The 19,197-nt window shown below is 36.6% G+C and overlaps 1 protein-coding gene across 1 annotated transcript in view; it reads right to left on the bottom strand.

Moving 5' to 3' along the window:
* The window catches only part of HOOK1 (hook microtubule tethering protein 1), a 46,710-nt gene that overhangs the window by 15,519 nt on the left and 11,994 nt on the right, over positions 1-19,197 (bottom strand). Inside the window, exons 3-16 of the mRNA XM_067535438.1 lie at positions 18,816-18,888; positions 18,403-18,453; positions 17,255-17,387; positions 15,722-15,789; positions 13,764-13,826; positions 12,485-12,568; positions 9,709-9,875; positions 8,886-9,026; positions 7,300-7,501; positions 6,459-6,569; positions 5,995-6,082; positions 5,851-5,911; positions 4,123-4,263; positions 2,340-2,427 (exon numbers count right to left, since the gene is read on the bottom strand). Of these exons, the coding sequence (XP_067391539.1) occupies positions 2,340-2,427; positions 4,123-4,263; positions 5,851-5,911; positions 5,995-6,082; positions 6,459-6,569; positions 7,300-7,501; positions 8,886-9,026; positions 9,709-9,875; positions 12,485-12,568; positions 13,764-13,826; positions 15,722-15,789; positions 17,255-17,387; positions 18,403-18,453; positions 18,816-18,888 (1,471 nt within the window). The remainder of the gene's footprint in view (positions 1-2,339; positions 2,428-4,122; positions 4,264-5,850; positions 5,912-5,994; positions 6,083-6,458; positions 6,570-7,299; positions 7,502-8,885; positions 9,027-9,708; positions 9,876-12,484; positions 12,569-13,763; positions 13,827-15,721; positions 15,790-17,254; positions 17,388-18,402; positions 18,454-18,815; positions 18,889-19,197) is intronic.

The raw sequence follows: 19,197 nt of genomic DNA, 5'->3' as shown, positions 1-19,197 counted from the left end.
CTGAATATTATAGAATACTTCTTGCTATAGAATCACTTGGCAGCAAAAGTAGAAAGGCTGAGACCATAAAAAGGAGGAGGCAGAAAGCAGGAAATAAAGAAGAAATGATTACAAAAGCAGACTCCAAATATTTTTCATTCATTAATTTTACTTCTCAAGTTAGACTATTCAGAAATTTAAAATATGTTTATTTTAAAATAAATAGTACATATTGTAGTGTTTTCCTACATGTCAAATAATTCCCTCTAAAATTTTGTTAGAACAAAAACAAAAAACTGAAAAAACCTAACACAAACTAACCTGCTCCCCAAAAACAAAAAAGAGAAAACTTTGCAAATGAAGTCAATTCACAGGATTGCCATCTAAATTTTGAGTGCCCCTCAGTTTATGAAGACACTAGTAACTTTGGCCTTCACTGTTTATTAGGGAGGACTGTAGCCACAACAACCTGGCATGACTTTCAGCTTCAAAATAGCAAGGCTAATATGATTAGCTTAAAACCACAACCCCAAACCAGCAGTCAATTATTTAATTTGGCATGACGATTTATAGGCAGTCTAGATCTGTCCCCAAATCCTACCAGTTGCAGAATTTTGGAAGAACTCCTTGCCACTTCCACGGGAAGCAAATCTCCCCAACCCCAAGAAGGGGAAAAGAAATCAAGAGGAAATTCCATGAGTACAAATTCAGAATTTGAGTCACTTTATTAGGGTTATTCTGGTATAGGGAATTCCTTAGAATGATTAAAGCCTGTCACTCAAAACACACAACAACAACACAAACAAAACCACACAAACAAAACCACACACACACACACACACACACACACACACACACACACACACACACACACACACACACAGCTGTGCTTTGTGTCATATAATTTTCATTAGTTTTTCAAGACATATCAATCCTAACCTGAATTTATCACTCCTAAAAGCAAGGATGCAAGTAAATAAAACTTAAACATAAACTGTTAATTTTAATTAAATATTAAAAAATGGGTACTCAAAAAAATTTTTATATTGCACAAACTCGTTTTTGAAGGGGATGGACAGACACAAGACATTATAAAACATGTCAAAGCGGTCAATCTGTTTTGTGATCAAGTCTTCCTGTAACCTTCTCTTTGTTAAGACAGTCCACCAATACCTACATGGTGAACAGAAGTTTTATAATAAAAAAAAAAAAAAAAAAAAAAAAAACAAAAAAAAAAAAAAACAAAAAAACTCTTCAGCATAGTAGACAAAAGTATAACAAGAGCCAATGGCTGGAAGCTGATGCTAGACAAATTCAGACTTACCAAGGGTCATTGTGGAGTCTCCATCACTAGAAATTTCAAAATCAAGATAGAAAAACATCCAAAGGACATGATCTATGTCAAACAGGAATTAATTCACAGGAAGTCCTATGTCCTGTGTTATGCAGATGGTCAGACTAGATCATCACAGTGGTCCCTTCTGGCTAATCTATCAGCCCGCAGGGCCCATCCCTCTTATAAGAGGAAGCCCCTTAGGAATCATCAAGGTGGAGTAGAATGGCAGGCAGTGCAGCTACTAACCCTGTGGGTAAACTGTGAAAGTTAACTTGCAACACCTTGCCATGTTAGTTTAAATGAGGAAAACTTATTCAGAGGAGTAAGACTAGCTTTCACAGCTCTGTTGCTTTTCCACTCATGGAGCAAGAACTCTAAAGAGGGGTGAGTCTTCAGCAGAGTTGGGGAAATGTAGGAAGCATACTACAGACAATTCTTCCTTCTTCTGCATCCTGATCCTTAGATTCTGGTTCTGCTCTTTTCTTCTCACAGAGTGGAAGGAAGCATTTAGTTTTAGGATTTGAGAAGTTGCATTTCATTTTTGAGTTGCTTAAAATAAAAGTTTTGAGCTAGGTCACTTGATCTGAGGGGACTCACGGCTCCCCAGGTTGGAGAGACTGAGAATTTCCCCGCATTTGGATGTGCTGAACCATTCCAGTCAAGTTTGACTTACATCTAGACCTTGGAAAGGTTTTACTCATTTAAAAAAAACAAAAAAAACAAAAAAAACAAAACAAAAAAAAAACCACCACACACACACACGGAAAATAAACCCTTTGTTTTGGGTATGGGTTCATTCTCCCTGTTGCAAATTAGTATCTCTTAGGCTAATAATAAACCCACCAAGCCACAGCCTTGTCGTCATCACAATAATTATCAGCACTAGTAAGACTGAAAGGGAGAAGGGGCACAATTTGGATTACATTTAAAAGAAAAAGTCTGATATTAAAACAGAAGAATTTTGAGAAAAATGGTCAGAGATCTCCACCTTCAAGAAGTTTGAGAACCACTAGCTTTCACTTACTCCTTCAGTCTTGGCTCCTTGCTCCTGCAAAGTCTTTTGGAGATCCTCAATCTGTTGCTGCAGCTCTCCAATACGCTCATTGCTTAGCCTGTTAGAAAGTAAGAGAACTCAGTCACCCAGCCGTCTTCTAATAATCAGTATATGTAGAGTGAAGTTATTCACCTATACATCTGGGTTATATTTCTTCAGTGAGGTTACATAAAATGGAAGTGTCTGAAGTCAATATATATTTTATTTGTCTATTAGATCTAAACGTAGTTGCCGCAGACAGGTGCTTGGAACATTTACTGGACACTTAGTAGCCAGAGGGCTAAAACTTACTTTTATTTTTTTTTGCTATGGGGGTGGAGGTGGTGGAGGAGAATACATAATTGGAGAGACGGGAAGTGTCTGTGGTACCTGAGAAAGTGCTGGGATTCCTGCCAGAGTGCTGCACCTGGACTCTATTTCATAGCTTCATCTTCAGTATCAGCTTTTGGCTAATAGGAGTCTGGTAAATCTGAAATCTCTCCTTCCCAGCCAAACCACTTCTGACTGTAGGATAAGGTAAGTTACTTGCTCTTTTGCTATTACCTTGAGCACCCTGCCACATACCACAAATCCTCCTGGCTTCTAACAATGGGGTGGGTCTCTGCCACTCTACCCCTTATCTCCTTCTGGCTGTTACACAGCATGTCTGCTAATCTAGCCCCCCACAGCCTCTAATGGAGTCTACAATGCCATTCTGTGTTTGGAACCTCCCAAAGCAGCAGCAGTGAATTGAACATGATTCTTATCCACGGTATTGGTGCCCACAGCTTTCTAAACAACAAGAATGAAAACTAATGAGATTGACGATCTTTAAAAACATAAGGACTAGTTTTTGTTTTGTTTTTCAAATGAAAGCTTAGACTTCAGATGTTGAGAGCACTGGTATCCCAACTGACCAGGGAAAGCTTCCTACTTGGAAGTAGCAGGTAGTAGACTGCATTTTTTCCTTCCTACCACAGAGGATTGATCGGACACTAAAATATTAAGTGTATGAATACTTTAGTCGGCAAGCTGCTAAGATTGTATGAGTTGATGTATTTTGTTTTGAAGAAAAACTCTGCATTGTCTCAGCCCAAAAGCTAATAAAGTTTCAATCCCATTTAAAAAAAACTTTGCAAACGTAAGGAAATGAAGAGAGGGGTTAAGACTGGAGCATTAAGTGACATACATATAGTCTCCTATTTGTGGATCTCACAAACATTCTTAGGTTTTCAGCAAAAATCTTTATGTTGCTAAAAATGTTAAGTGTACTGCAAACTACTCCTAAATTGTTATAGCCTAAGATCAACTGCATTCAGCATTCCTTAACAGCGGAGAAGTTCATATAGTACCACAACTCTGGCTCCCCAGCCCATAGGCCTACAGTTTTAGTGATGTAAAACTATAGTGAATGTTTTTCTTCATCCACTCTAGGCTATCAAGAATTACCCAGAGATGAGTCCTAAAGAATAACCTCTCCAAAACCATACCAAAGCATGGAGCAGCCCCGACTGGCCTGCTGACTTTTCTCTGCAGGTTTACACTTTCTACATTCTTTGCAGTTTTCTTACCACTTCCTCTTTGTAATGACTACATCAATGCTTACATTAGCCAGAGGACAGGACAACTGGTTACATTCAACTAATATTGTATTGGCTCCCTTTTAAGTTTGGAGTCCTGAGATTATTCTCCACAGTGCAATTAGCTGCTGTTTTGTCTGATTGATACCTACTCTAAACTGTTCTCAGGTTCTTAAAAAAAGAAAACAAATCACCTTTTTTCTGTTTCCAGTTCATTCATCATCCGATGTTTTTGCTCTAGTTGTTCCTGAAGTTCTACAATACGTTCGTTTTCTGAACCTTCTTGTTGCAAGAGAAGCATCTTGTTTTCATGCTGCAGTCGAATAAACATTTCTCTATGGGTCAAAAACAAAAAAGTCTCTCTCCATTCTGTGAAGAGTTTATATAAACGGTTCTTGACTAATTAAAAATAATGTGATTTAGCAGAAGAGTTCACGAAGATGCCAGGTACTGACTGTCCTTCAGTCAATACAAGTGTCATAGTATACTGTTAGTTTCAGCAGAGCACAAAAAGCAGTGGATTTTCCCACAAAGAGAATATTTATCTTAATTGAAGATAATTGACATAAGACTAACAAATCAATTTCTTTGGATACGATTAATATACAATTTCCAGAACTTATGTTAAAATAACATTGCTTGATTTTGCAAAATCAAGCATTCAGAAGTGAGGAAATGACAGTGCGACCTTAACTCAACCTCCTTATACATATGCATTATAACATAGTCTACTTAGTCTACTTACGATCACACTATTTTTTCCACGGGACCCCATATCGTTCTAGGTTTGTAAAAAAAGCAAACTGAAAAAACCATCATGTGGTGTCATACTGACATCCTCATAGGTCACCAGTAGGGTTGGAACCTCCAGATCCACCACTCACACCTGTGTCACTTGAGCAAACAGAGTAATACAGTCATCCCTTATGTGAACTAAAGGGGGATGAGACACTTTTCCTGCAAGTTTCTCAGCTATTTGCTGACAGCAAAGGAATGGTAAGTATCAAGAATCTTGGGTTCCATTCCAGATTTTGGAAGGGGGTGTTCTCTAGTGGGCAGATTTCTGCCAGTTTCCCCAAAGCTTGACCACTTCTGTGCCTGTCCCAGTCCTCTCTCTTCCCCACCTGTCTTTTTGTCCCAGTCCCTTTCTCCTTGATTAACCCCATACCAGTGTCCACTCCTTGGGCTTCTCATTCTACTCCCAGGCTCCTGGCCCAGCCAGTCCTAGTATCCCCCTTGGGGCTCACTGTGAGTCTTAAGGTGATACACTTCCCCCAACCTCATTCTTGGAAACAAATTAACTTACCAAAAAACCCTACAATTGTGTGGCAGACACTTCCATACAAAGTTTCAGCTCAAATGATTAAAGACTGGTCATGGTATACACAACTGAAAACAGGGTCTTATAAGGGGAATTGTTGAGCAACCCTAATAATAGGTGGTGTCACCAGTGCTGCCTACACTACTATTAGACTACTTCTAAAAGTCTTCAAAGTGTTCTTTCATTTCTTCTATGAGAAGAAAAACACATTTACTGTTGTATTAATAAGACACATAACACCACATTATTTAGGGCTGAACCAGCACTTTGCAAGTCTTATGTGATTGCCTATTCTTGGTTCTGTCAGGCTTTCCATATAACTATGGCAAGTTATTAATCACTCTGCTTCAGTTTCCTCATATGTAAAATGAGGACACCTTCCTACCTTACACAGTGTGTTGCAAGGTTTAATTTAATGTCTATAAAGCATTTTACTAGTGCCTTCTCTATAAGCATGTCAAACGGCTATGTGTTGTTAACAAGTAATCTCCTAACTTTTATCATTTTTTTAGTTGAAAAGAAGTAAATTGTCCAACAAGCTGTTTGAGACACTGAACTTTTGCAAGAGAAGGGTATTGTTCAAAGTGAGCTCTTTCCTTACCTGTATTCCACTGGCAGAATTTCAGCAGCAAGATTCTCATGACTTTTTACAGCAGATGCATCTGTAAAGGCATGACAAATTTACTTCCAGATAAAGCACCAATTTATTTTTAAAAACCATCTCTGAAGAAAAACAAGGAAGTACCTGCTTGATTTATATGATCCTGTTGCATCTGAGAACATCGGAGCTCTTCATTAGTTTCTTTTAGAGCATCACGCTGCACTATAAGTCTCTAAGAAAAGGTCAAAGTATATTTAAGGTAGAAATAAGACAACTGTTTCATGTTGGCATATTACATCAGGAATGAAACATCTATCATTTATAACACTACTTTCAGGACGTAAGTTAAATGTTGAAGGCTTTTGATAATGTTTACACCAAATGCTGACCTACCAATTACCAAGTTACAAAGCCCAGTATATTAAAGTAACTATACATAATTTCTATTGCTAAGTCTCATCCCTATGATAGCATTACTGATGCCTAAAGGGCACATGAGAAATTATTGTCAAGATGACCACAGCGAAAAATTCTGGTCAGGCCAGTGTACAAAAGAATCCGAGAGACTTTCTAGTGAGTTTGAGTAAACACTAACGCATAAGGCTTACCTCTTTTTCTTTTAATAGAGTTTCGTGCTTTTCTTCAAGTCGCTTCAATTCAAATGCTAACGTATCAGCTCTTTTGGATTCCTCAGAAAGTCTGTTATGAAGCTCCTGGACCTTGCATGATAATGCACATAGGTATTATATTTAGTGCATGTTCGAAGATTTTATTAATACATTTTTAAAAAAATTCTGGCACTCTTATGGGTGGGGAAAAAAGAGGAAGGAGTTAAAAAGAGGGTTAAGAAGAGGAAAGAGATTATATTTAAGTAGTTCATTTGCATGGTCTCAAAAACCTAATCAAGTAGGTTTCTATGGGTGTAGTAATCTAGTCAGAACAAGCTATATATAGAAATGTGTCTCTGCTGAATGTAACCAACATGCATGGTTCATGTTGGTAGCGGCTTTTTCCCCCTTAAATAAAAGGCATATAGGAATTCCAATGACTAGTTTGGGACTTTCAGAAGCAAAATGTCATGCACTTCCAAAAATGAAAACAATTTGTTTTAAAAAGATTTTAAAAATCAGTAAGACAGCATCATACCTAGAGGATGTCAGATATGCATTAAACAAAACAAGACACCCCATCACCACTTCACTCAGTGAAGTGATGGTTCCACACTGTGTCCTGAACTGCAGGTCAGGAAATGACCAGTTAAGCTAGCTGGTGAGAGTTTGGAAGGGAAAAGGGGAGATTGAGAGTATACTGCAGAGCTGAAAGTCTCCTGGATACAAGCCTCAAGAACCATTAGATCAAGAAGTCCATTTTTTTTCAGTCAATTGTAATTATATTTAATAAAAATACACCTGAGAATAGTTAAGATGTTGAGTATAGTTGTTGTCTTACCTGCCTTTTGTACGTTTCTAGCTGAGCACGTGCTGCATTTGCCTTCTTTAGTTCTTCTTCTAGGCTGACTGTATTGTGCATATACATCATGTTTGTGTCTTGCAGAGACTTCACCTGTCGGCGGAAGTCATTCAAGTCTTCCAGTTTTTTACGATACACTTCAACTGTTGACTCCAGTTTACTTGCCTTATCTGCAAAAGTTCTACAAGGATAAATACGATTTATGGAAACAGTAAGATGTATTTTCCACACAGACAAACTACAAACAAACAAATCAATAACTTCTGCTCCCATATGCAAGCATAGCCCCAATTAGTTAGACTGGGAGATGCATGCATATATCAAAGGACAGAGTTGGGTCCTCACAGTAAAACTAAACCATTATTTTAAATTATTTTTAGCTGTAGGATTGATATAGACTAATATGATTCTAATAAATGCAAAATTTAGTTTTAAAAGTAGTCACTGTGGAGGTGCAGGCCGACAAAACTGTGTTGACATATGCCTTGTAGATATAATATGTTAAATGGCCCCAAGGATTCATGATAGTGTTGGAGTTAATACAAGTGAATTATGTCCTGGGCTATAAATTGATCTTGCAGCTGAGTACCCCTGAAAAATACTGGTGCCTCTATCTAGCAGGAATAGGTACAAAGCTACAGTACACTACTATAAAGATACGTTTTAAAGAACTTTTCTCCTAACAAAAATACCCACAGGATAATGACCAAGGAAGACAAACTGATCAGTTCCTTTTAAAAAGGTATATAGGACAGAGTGTTCTGTCCAAATCATATCAAGATAGTCTGATACAGAAATGGATCTTCATTTTACTGGTATAAAAGAATTATTAACAAACATTTAAACTAAATATTGAGTCACTTTATTGTCTGGCATCTTACAAAATAAAAAGTTAGTACAGGAGTAATTCCAAAATCCAGTCTTACATTTAACCTGACGCTGCTCTATGAACCTGGATATAATGTAAGCTTGGAATATATTTTATTCTGTATTAATATACCCTTTATAACAATAAGAGTGGTTTTACATGGTTATATTTCTAAAAATATGTAAGCACCATTTTTTTTATACTTTAGTATCTAGTTTAGTTTACATATGTTGAACTGAACTCAATATGCTGAGATAGTTAAGTTTCATTTTCACTCGGTTTGAGACTCATATCTGGGCAATTACGTTTTTCTGTATCAGAAAATGCAGACCTTTGCCAATAAAAATATCCTGTTGGTAATAAAATCCATTATGCTTGCAACATTCTAATTTCCTGGGATATTTTATGTTTTCTATAGCAGAAAGAGAAAAGTTATATCTGTTCGACCTGCTTCATGCAGGAGTCTTTTGTAGAATAATGTTAATATGCAAAGTGCTTCTTGTGGCCATAAACTTACATTTCACCTCCCAGTTTTATTTTTCACCCCTGGTCCTTTTTTCCATTTATTTTTTTAAGTTTGCTTTTGGTAAGATATACACTGTGTAATTTTATACAGAAATGTTTATCTTTAAATATGGAGCCTTGGTATTATCATTCAGAACCTTCAATCTGAATGACAGCTATGTCAACTACATACCTAAGAACGTCAATTTCATCTTTTAGGGCCCTAGATTCTTCTGCCAGACAGGTCAACTCATCATTTCTATGTTGCAGTTCAATCAGCTGTTTCTCCAGATCTTCACAGTGAACACGATAATCATCTTTTGCAGCTTCAAGCCTTTTGTAAACAAGAAGCTGTTAAGAAAATACATTTCCTCTCTATCTTTTGTTCACTTAACTAATATGATCCACCTTTCACTGAAACATTAAAAAAAAAAAAAAAAAAAAAAAAAAAAAAAAGTCAAACTACATAAACATAGCAGATATAGAATAAAAATGTAGTTAAAGCCTGGAAAAAACAAGAAAGCAAGTATTGCCACAAGGGCTGTTTATTATAAATGCACCATATCGTATGAACAGAACTGTTAGCACAATAAACTAATATCGGACTTGAAGGAGTGTCTGGTTCACTTATAACTTCTGTAAAGGAAAGCGTGAATTACTTAGACCCAGGTAATGTTTGGGTTTTTTGTACAAATCACCACGTGAAACATGTGCTTCAGTTCTTATCCTTGGTCTCTCCTTTCTCCCTCCCACTAAAGCCCAAAAGATTTTAGAAAATGATGGAAAGAAAAGCATTAATGCTCTCAATGATCATCAAAAACAGAAGCAGTTTAGGGGACAAACTAAATTGGATCTTTTAAAATATATTTTAGATTAACTCAATATCAGAGAGAAGCTTGTAGAATAGTGAATAGAAGAAGGGAACTGAGATGGAAAATCCTGCATATTTAGAAGAAACTCCCATCACATGTGACATTTTGAGAGAGGATTAAATATAGCTGCAAGTTATTTCATACCTGAAGTTTTCTTCCTGCAGCTGTTCTAGTTGCAGCTGTGCATGGAAATACTTTTTTGCAACCACAGTATTTGGATCATCAAGAGAGCCATCTAACTGGTCTAATCTGTCATTCATGACTTCGTTTTCAGACATCAAGCTGTTTTTTTCATCTTGAAGAGCAGCCACCTAGTGCATATAACACAACATCATCAAGTTTATAGATCCCATCCAATTGCCAATAAGAACCCAAAATAGGATTATAAGATGCCACCAAATAATTTGTTTATTACATAAAAGTTGAGCATTTGGAAAATTTAGAAAGTGATTTATATAATACCCTTAAACACCTCGTTGCTTTAGAGTATGAAAGCTGTCAAACAAGGAAGTGTGCCTTTTTTTAAAAAAAATAAATGAAAGCCACCTTTTAGGGCATGCGGCATTGTAACAAATATGGGGAGCAATTGATATTTCCAGATTTTATTAAAACAAAAGGAAACAGATATGTTATGTTATTAGCTCAATAAAACAATACCCATAGAAACCATATAAAAACAATAAAAGTAGGTTGAAGAATACTCCCCATTTGGCTTGTGTACTAAACAATAAAAAGCAGAATGGCACCAGCTAGCACTAACAGTGCACTGCTGTGCATTCAGCCATGAATGTTTGTGCATAAAGCAGGTTCAAGAGCCATAAGATAATAAGCATACACACACAAAAAAAAACCCTAAACAGCATCTTACTGAGCATGCATTTTTGCAGTAACGGAACTAGTTTAATTTTGAAAGTGTTCACAGCTAAGCAAATGGGAACATAACATTACACTAAATTGGTAAGTATATTAAACAGCCATAAAACGGGCAAGGATTAAAAGGACAGAACCCTTAAGCTCTTTGTAGTGAAAGCTGTTGTGTTAATTTTAATACTTCAAACATCAGAGCATGTAGCATGTGTTAGTTAACTGGCACTTAAACGTGTACAAAGTGCTCTTTGGGTTATGTTTTCCTGAATCATAAAGGAAACCTACCTTTCTGATATTCCTGGAAAATATCAAGGAAGATTGAGACCTTACAAGTGAATTTATTAAGAATTAGTTTAAATGAGAAGTATCAGTCATTACCATGACTTTCAATACATATGCAGCATATCATGATGGCAATATTTAATAAGATATAAAGTTAGCATAATAAGCTAATTGATGCAACATTAAAAGATTTATTTATCTGTGATTATATCATAATTTAAGTGTCTATCGTCAAATAGATGTAAAAGAAACAAACAGCACTCTTCCACCTCTTCACTGAGAGCTTATTGCCTTTATGGTCCTATTCTCTGAATATCTAGGAAGCCAACCTACTGTACATTTGCAGGCATACAGTCCATCGGTGCCTTAATGTGTCTTTTATTATCCCCCCGTGCAAGGCCTAATCAGTCCTCCGTGATGGAGACAGTACACACTTTTACAAAGCAGGTTTTTTATTAACGGAATGCCCCATTCTCATTTTCTTCACCCTAATTTTAGGTTCCTCAGAGTCACATTGGCTGGCTCCTGCTTCATTTCAACACCACATACATCATGCTGAAACCCTGGAGCACCACCAGAAAATGAAGTCAAAAAATATATATTGTGGCATTTTAAAATATGTTTTATAAAATGTACTTTCCATTAACTTTAGTTACCGTCTGTACATTCACGCTCAACTGTACATACTTTTAATGACTACTCCTGGTCATGACATGCGAAAAGGATGGACCAACCATATTTGTGTGAACTACCATTACGTTAACTACTCCAAGCAGAAATCTATAAGGGCTGTTTGATAGTTCTGACTTCTCAAAATGATGCATGATAGGTGTCATAGCAGAACCAGAAAGGGCAATTTGGGACTTAGCTTGTAACTTTATGCCAGCCATTTCTGCCTAAAATCTTTTTTCAGCCTTGCTATTTGGCAAATTCAGCAAACGTATGCATTTACAGTGGGTGCAGTTACAAGAAAACATTTACCACAACACTTCTGGACAAGCAAGTGGATCAAATTTTGAACATTGGGCAAAACACATTTTTAGAGTGAGTCTTTTATACCACATTTCAGAGTTACAGACCCCTGAAAGTTTGGTTTTAGAAACAGAGCTGCAGATGGAACCTTAAACAACAGAAAGAGAATGGGAACACTATGATGCAGGAGAGAAGGATTAAACACCTCAGCTTGACTTTACTGATTTGTGAATTGAAGTTAACACCACCATATAGAAAATATGTCCCATGTTAAAACTCTGCATACAAGTGAGAAAAAAAATGTTACTTGATTACAGACTTTATTCATCGGCTTCCCTCCCACCCCTGAAAATGGCTTTTTTTCACTTTCAGTAAATGCAATCAGTCCATTATAATGAATTGGTTCTTTATATATTTTTAAAAGGGCTAAAGCTATTGTTAACTGAAAACAAGCTATGGAACATTTTTACTATTCATAGCTATAGCACTGCAATGACTGCTTACTAACTGTAAGATATCAATCTACTACATCAAGAAATCTTTCATACTATGGATTAACAGTATATTTTCTGATAGTTACAGGGAGCTGAATGTGGATTTACATTAAAAGGATAATATTTCCAACAATCATGTTTGAAGCATTTCACAGTGTGGAAGCTTTGTTTCAGTACAAACAGAAAAGACTAAGAACTTACAGATGAAATTTAACCTCTAAAGACATTGGATTTTGCAACTGTTTACCAGAGATTCTATTTCTTAATGAAATGTTGATCATATATTTGAAAAAGTAAGTCTTTACCTGCAGGTCTAGTTCTTGACATCTTTGCTTCAGTTCTTCTTTTTCTGCTAGTGCTTCTTGAAGGTCTTCCAGGACTCTTTTCATCTTAAAATAAAAGAAAGATTGAATGCAAGTTAGTCTTAATTTCAATATCATATCCATTTTATATGTTCGTCATCTGTACAAGGAGGGACAAATAAGAATGGACACAGAGACTTAAGGCACATCTCTGCTGCAAAAACAGAGACACAAACCGACTGACCTGCATCAGAATCTCAGATCCCAGATCTCCTGACTCAGGCTTGTAGGGCTTGTGCTACAGGGCTAAAAATAGCAATGTAGCTATTCCTCCTCGGGCAGGATCTTGGGCTCTAAAATCCAGTGAGGGCGGTGGGTTTCAGAGTTCACGCTCCTGCCCAAAAGGGAACATTTGCACCGCTATTTTTAACCCCCTTGCATGAACCCGAATCTGTAGAATCAGGTTGCCGCAAGGGTTTTTGTTTGTTTCTTTTTGCAATGTAGTGTACCATAAGAGACCTGACTAAGGTCAGAGAGAGTCTGTAGCAGAGCAGAAAACTGAACCTGAGACTTCAGCATCAAAGGCTAGCACCCAGGCTACTGGATATTATTCCTGTCATGGCATTAGGAAGGTCAACTTCATCACAGGGGAAGCACCTGAGCTCTTTCTTGGGCAGGGATGCTTTTAAATTAAAAATAATTCTACTTCAAGTACAGAACTCTGGGTGTTTGGGTTCACACAGAACTCAAATATTTTCCAAGATCACTCTGCAGTATGCACTCATCAGTAGTTTTTAACCTTAATGGAGGTTGATAGCAGCCTTACACTTTGCTCTTCCTGTCATATCCTCCTGCAGTCTCTACTCAAGCAAGAGAAATAAGATCAGCCATTTCACATCTTTAAAAAAAACAAAACCCAAGTTCATGTGTCCTGCTTTACTCAGTCATTCAACTACCTCTATCATTATGGGTGAAAATGAAACATAAGAGTTACATTTACTCTAACTTCCTAGTGTAGTATCAGCATGTTGCTCTGCCCTTTGTGAAATACAAGTCTGGGCACTGATTTTGGCAAGCTGGTCTGAGGGAAGCAACCACTGGCTGGATAAGGCAAGAACCAAGTTAGTTTGTATGAATGAAGGACTGCAACTTTCATTAGAGATGATGGGAGAGGCATCTTTGTGTCTACTTTCTGAATTTACACGCACGGTATGACGTGAATACATTATTTTTGAAACTCTTAACATTGCTTTTACTATCATAACAAACCTAAGACAATTACCTGCTGCTCCATTTCACCCGATGTATCGCTTGTGACAGAACCCAGTATTTCCTTGCTCATGAGCTAAAAAACAAAATGGCCACATCGTTACACATAATGCAAACATAGATACATTATAGGACTAGTGGCTTCAGTCATTGTTCAATGACTGAGATTACACCTCCCTCCCATTTAACTTCAAAAGTTGTTAGTGTGACAGATATAGCGGTTTCCTGCATATCCTTGGGAAACCTTATTGAATTAAGGTTCAGAATCTTTGCGGTCCACTGTATTAAATGAACTGTTTATGTGTTATTGTGATCCAAGTTTGTACATAACTTCTATAGGGAGGAGATGTGATGTGAAGCCTGAGAGTTCAAAAGATTATATTGAAAATGTGTAAGACAAGAATGGGCATTTGGGACAGTAAGTGTGAAGTGGATATCCTGGGGAATACCTAAGGAGAGGTTAATAAATTCCCACTTCCAGTTATGAAAAAAACTCAGCCTTCTGAAACCATGCCCTAAGGAGTGGGCCATATCTGCTGATTACCTGTCTCTGGGAATAGGAGATGAAAGGCCCAACCTGTATTAAGAAACAGTGAACTGCCCAGCCAGGGTTATGAATCTGAGACAGCTATGAACTTGTGAACATGGAGAAAACCCAGTTGTGGGTTTTGAAGGACTGAAACCTACCAGAGTCTGAGTCTGGAGTTGGGACTGACCCCTGGTAAGCTTTTTGGCATGTATGTAGGTTCTTATTGTTTAATATGTTCTCTGTAATGCTTTCACATTAAAAATAAATGTGCTTTCTTAGAAAGAGCTGTGTGGTAATTAATGACTGTAAACCATGCACTGATCATAGCCTCTGGGGGGAAAAAAAGCAAAGTGCAGACACTGGCTTTTAGATAGTATGACTTGCTGGGCATAAAATTGTAGGCAGGGAACCATGCAGCCTGAAAGAACTGCCAGTCAGGAGGGTCTTCACGCAAGAGAGGCGATGGCTAGAAGTTGGGAGCCTAGAGTGGGTGCCCTTGGTGGACCACAGGTGGGGAATACAGGTGCAGGTGCCCTGAAACTATGACAGGTTAGTATTTGAGTATTAAACACTCTTACACATAACTGTTAATTCAAGATCTATGGTAGCTAGAGTACATACTCTGTTCTTTTAAGAAAAGTGGTGTAGTAACTTTATGGGTTAAATTTTGATCCTGTTGAAATCAATGGCAAAACTCTCATCAATTTCAATGGGGCCAGAAGTCCATCCAATGAGTTTAACAGTCATTAGTAGCTGTCACACTCCAGTGTTTCTTGGATCAACTGTCATGGAGGGAACAACTGGAAGACTAGTATAGAATAATAATATTATGTTTGCCAACTATAACAGATCAGAAACTTTGCCTCTTCCTCAGATCTTTTGATACAAAAGAGACATAGTGCTAGATACAGACTTTAGTCAGAAGAAAAGTTCAATTAGTCAAAATATGTAGCAAACAAAATACTGATTAGTAGAATTATATCTACATACATAGCCTTAGTACCCTTGTTATATTACTGGATATATTTTCAGTGCAAGACAGATGTTAGAAGAGCTGCATGTATTAAAAACACATGGCCTCAATCCTCAGACAAGCAAGAGCAGAACTTGATTCAGCCCTGACCCCAGTCCTGTGCAGAAGTGAAAGCAGCTTAGGGGCTGCCCAAACTTCCATGTGCTTTTAACAGAGGATCCTCAGAACATAAAGTGTGCTGTGGCACAAGAGCTGAATTGGGAATAGATAACATAGAGCTGTTTACAAGACACAAGGGGAATGCCCAAGCACTCCTTTAAGGAAGCTTTCTGGTTCCTTTTTGCTGGCTGATCAATGCAAAGCAGCTGGAGAGGGAAGAGGGGCAAAATGTAAAGATCTGGCTCTATATATTTACATTCAAGCTTTCCTGTTGAAAGTTTAGGCTGTTTATACATGAATTATTACTCACCTCTTGAATAGCAGCCATAACAACATGCTGAACAGACTCTTCTAGGGTCATTATATTTTGTATATGTTCTGTAATGATGAAAAACTATTCTCAATAATTTAATTATGATCACATTTACTGTAAAATGTCTTGAAGTGGCCTATGTTTTGCCCTTTCCACAAAGTGGATATCAATATATAACAAAGAAAATGATAATTCTATGACAATTTCCAAAAAGTGATTGTTCTTATTGAAAGTAGTTTCAATGATGCTGACATATTAGTAAGTATGGAATGATGTCCTAAATGCAGGTTTACAAACATAGGCCCAATTCTCCATACTTTTACTCATATAATTTCAATGGGTTATTCAATGGGAATATGGCCCTTTGAAGTAACATCCTAGGACTAGAATATTACCCCAAAATGTTTTTGAATGCTAACTAAGAAAAAAGAAGAAAGAATAACCTGATCTAAAGCTTTATAATGCAACTTTTTCCACAAAGGTAACAAAATCCAAGATATTGGCACCTGCTGTTTCACAGCAAAGATAGCATATAGTATGCATAACAAAAGCTGTAACTTCTATTTACAGCATTTCACAACACAAAATTAAACTACTATTTAAGACACTAGGGCTTTTTTTAAACTCACAAGAGACCAAAAATTCAGACTAAAGCTTTTCATTGCATTATGCATGTTTTAAATTTTAAAACTCATGACAAATCAGAACAATTTAACATCGTTTACCATAAGTGCTTCTAAAATTTACAATATATACAAAGAAGTGAAAAGCATTTAAAATATCTAAATTTCTAATGTAAACTTGCAAAACTTTGGACCTAGTTATGTCAACTTTACTTGGTTTGTTTTCGTTTTCAAGTTTTGTGCTGGAAAAAAACTTGTGCTATCATAGTGACATGAAGTGCGGTAGATGAAATGTCATCACTAATGTTTTAATTCCCAGTGCAGGCTGTTACCACCTGACTTCCTAAATACTCACTGATGCAAAAAGACTTCAGTTAAATTACTATTTTTAAATTGAATATCAAAGTGTTTTCCTGCACTGTTCTGGGTGCTTGTGCAGGCATTAACAAACAAAAAGCAATAATCTTAGACTTTTACAGATAAATAAGAGATAGTTTAAAATGTATTAATTTGTAAATTTCATTCCTGGGCATGTATTTTGTTATTAATCTGGGATTTTAAATGGTATAAGAAATAAATGTAAAAGCCACTTTCCAGTCCACCTTTAACCAAAAAAAAAAAAAAAATTTGAAGCCAGGCTGAGAGACTGTATGCAGACACACTTCCTAAAGTTATTAGATTTTATAAACTCCAATTTTAAAGAGTTTATGATAATATTGTACAGCACATCAGCAGAAAGGTGCTAACACCTACTCTTTGATTCAGGAATAGAAAGTGTTTTTAAATGTGGTACCAATTCCATTTTATTCTGTATGCATGTTAATATTTGCTATTTCCTACAGTCAGGATTGCCTCAGGAGGTTGTTCGTTCCTAGGTATATCTTCAACAGGTGAAAACAGCATGTACCTTGTTTCTTTTCACAGTTGACTGCACAACCTAAAATAAGCTGCAGTAACCTGCCCAGCTCTGTAGGATCTGAATGTTCAGATATCTGATTTAAGTCAGGAACAAGTTCTTCTGAAATCTGCTGACCTAAAAACTGCAAAATATAAAGGATTAAATTGAAAAGCCAAACCTATGCAACATGAAAGTTTTAGCATATCTATATTCATTCATCATGCAACAGATCTAGACTGGGAAACACAGCGTGAACAAAAATTGAAGATATTACAAAGGTAAATATGAGTCTTGGAGCCAGACAAGGAAAGACCCTGGACACTAGTTTGCATTACTATACACATACAAACTTGTTAGTCTGTCACCCAGCCTTTTGGCTACTCAGGTAGCAATACTGAATTAAAGAAATAAGAATATGAAGAAAAATAGTAAGAAATTTGAAAACAATTAGTAAAACAAAATAGGTGGAGGGATGTATAGCTTTAAAGGAGAATCTCCAGGAATATATTTGGATTGCTGCATCAAAAGCTGCAAGGCTCCCTATCAAACTAAAGGAATCTGCTTTTTCTGTTAGTAGAACCTAAGAGCAGCAGCACAACATGTTTCACAGGATGTTTCCCCACCCAGAGATCTCTCATCCAAATACTGAGAAGGTCTAGTCCTGGTTAGCTTTTAAAGCCAAATAAGGTGGCATACTTTTTCACAAAAGGATGCTTTTTAAAATCTGCAATATCAAAAACTTTCTTCTTATATGGCAGCAAGCATGTTTCTGCAGGATCGGCAATTATTAATGTCATATTAAAGAGGCAGAATCAGACAGTGGAGAATTTCACTTGCAGCTGGCTAAACATGTCTGCTGCTAAAAACCATAGTGGATTAGATAGTGTAAATTCACCGAATGTTGCGTGCAAAAGAATTTCAATTACTTGCTCAGGTCATAGCATGTTTGAGAAATACCCATCACTCTGCCCAAACAAGTTTTACACGAAGCCTCAGTATTTCCATACTGAGAGAATTTTCATTTATACCACACTATAATACATATTTCACAAAAAGAGTATCATTATAGGAACAGTTTAGTATTATTCTAAAGTTATGATTAATTTTAGTTATTTATTATAGAAACAAAAACAACAAAACTGCTGCTTTTTCCATACCTCATGATAGTAGTCCATAATTCCTTGCAGAACCTTTTTCAGATTACTGGCCTAACAGTATATAAAAGATAACATTGGTTATATGCTACTATAAAGAATAGATGCTTTTCTCAGATTAAAAAAAACAAGTTTAGCTCAACTGCACTTTATTTTTCATTTAAGTCTGCACACTAGTTCTATGACAAAAAGTAATGATGCTGGGCTAGAATTAAGAGGGTAGAGGAAATGCATGCGAAGCATAGATTGTGGTAAACGATGTTTAAGTTAGTTACATACAATTCAAATACATGTGTTAATTATTTCTCTTTTTGACCCGCCTCCCCTCAACGCTACAACACAGTAATATTAGATAAACTCCAAATCATCATCCTAAGCAGCAGCAAATAGTTTTTTCCAACTTTCATTTTTGGTACCTTTATTCTCCAGTTGTCACCAACATCTTCTTTAATACGGCTTAGCCACGATTCATCAAACCAGGCAACATCTCTAGAATAAAAATAAACTGTATTTACTAAACATAATTCAAATAAGACAGACATCCAGCGTTACTTTTATATTAGAAAATGTTACAACGGTATCCTAAAAGGTACATTCTTGGAAGTTTCCTGTGCTAGAGAGTGAATTCTATCAAATAAGGCTTCATTACTTAGATTTGATGAAACTCCACTTTGCAGGGCAGGAGGAATTAAGGCTTCAGGAATATAGTGAATTAAAATTAAAAGAGATATCTAAAGTATATATTCAATTCTTTACTGTGCCTAGTTTTTGTGCACGATGTAAGTGCTTTGTAATGTT

Source organism: Emydura macquarii, unplaced genomic scaffold (assembly GCF_026122565.2).
Source record: "Emydura macquarii macquarii isolate MOO-44397 ecotype Brisbane River unplaced genomic scaffold, CSIRO-AGI_Emac_v2 contig_3506, whole genome shotgun sequence".
In the NCBI taxonomy this organism is placed as follows: Eukaryota; Metazoa; Chordata; order Testudines; family Chelidae; genus Emydura; species Emydura macquarii.
Note: the sequence above shows the minus strand (reverse complement) of the source record. Positions and strands in the feature narration are given on the sequence as shown.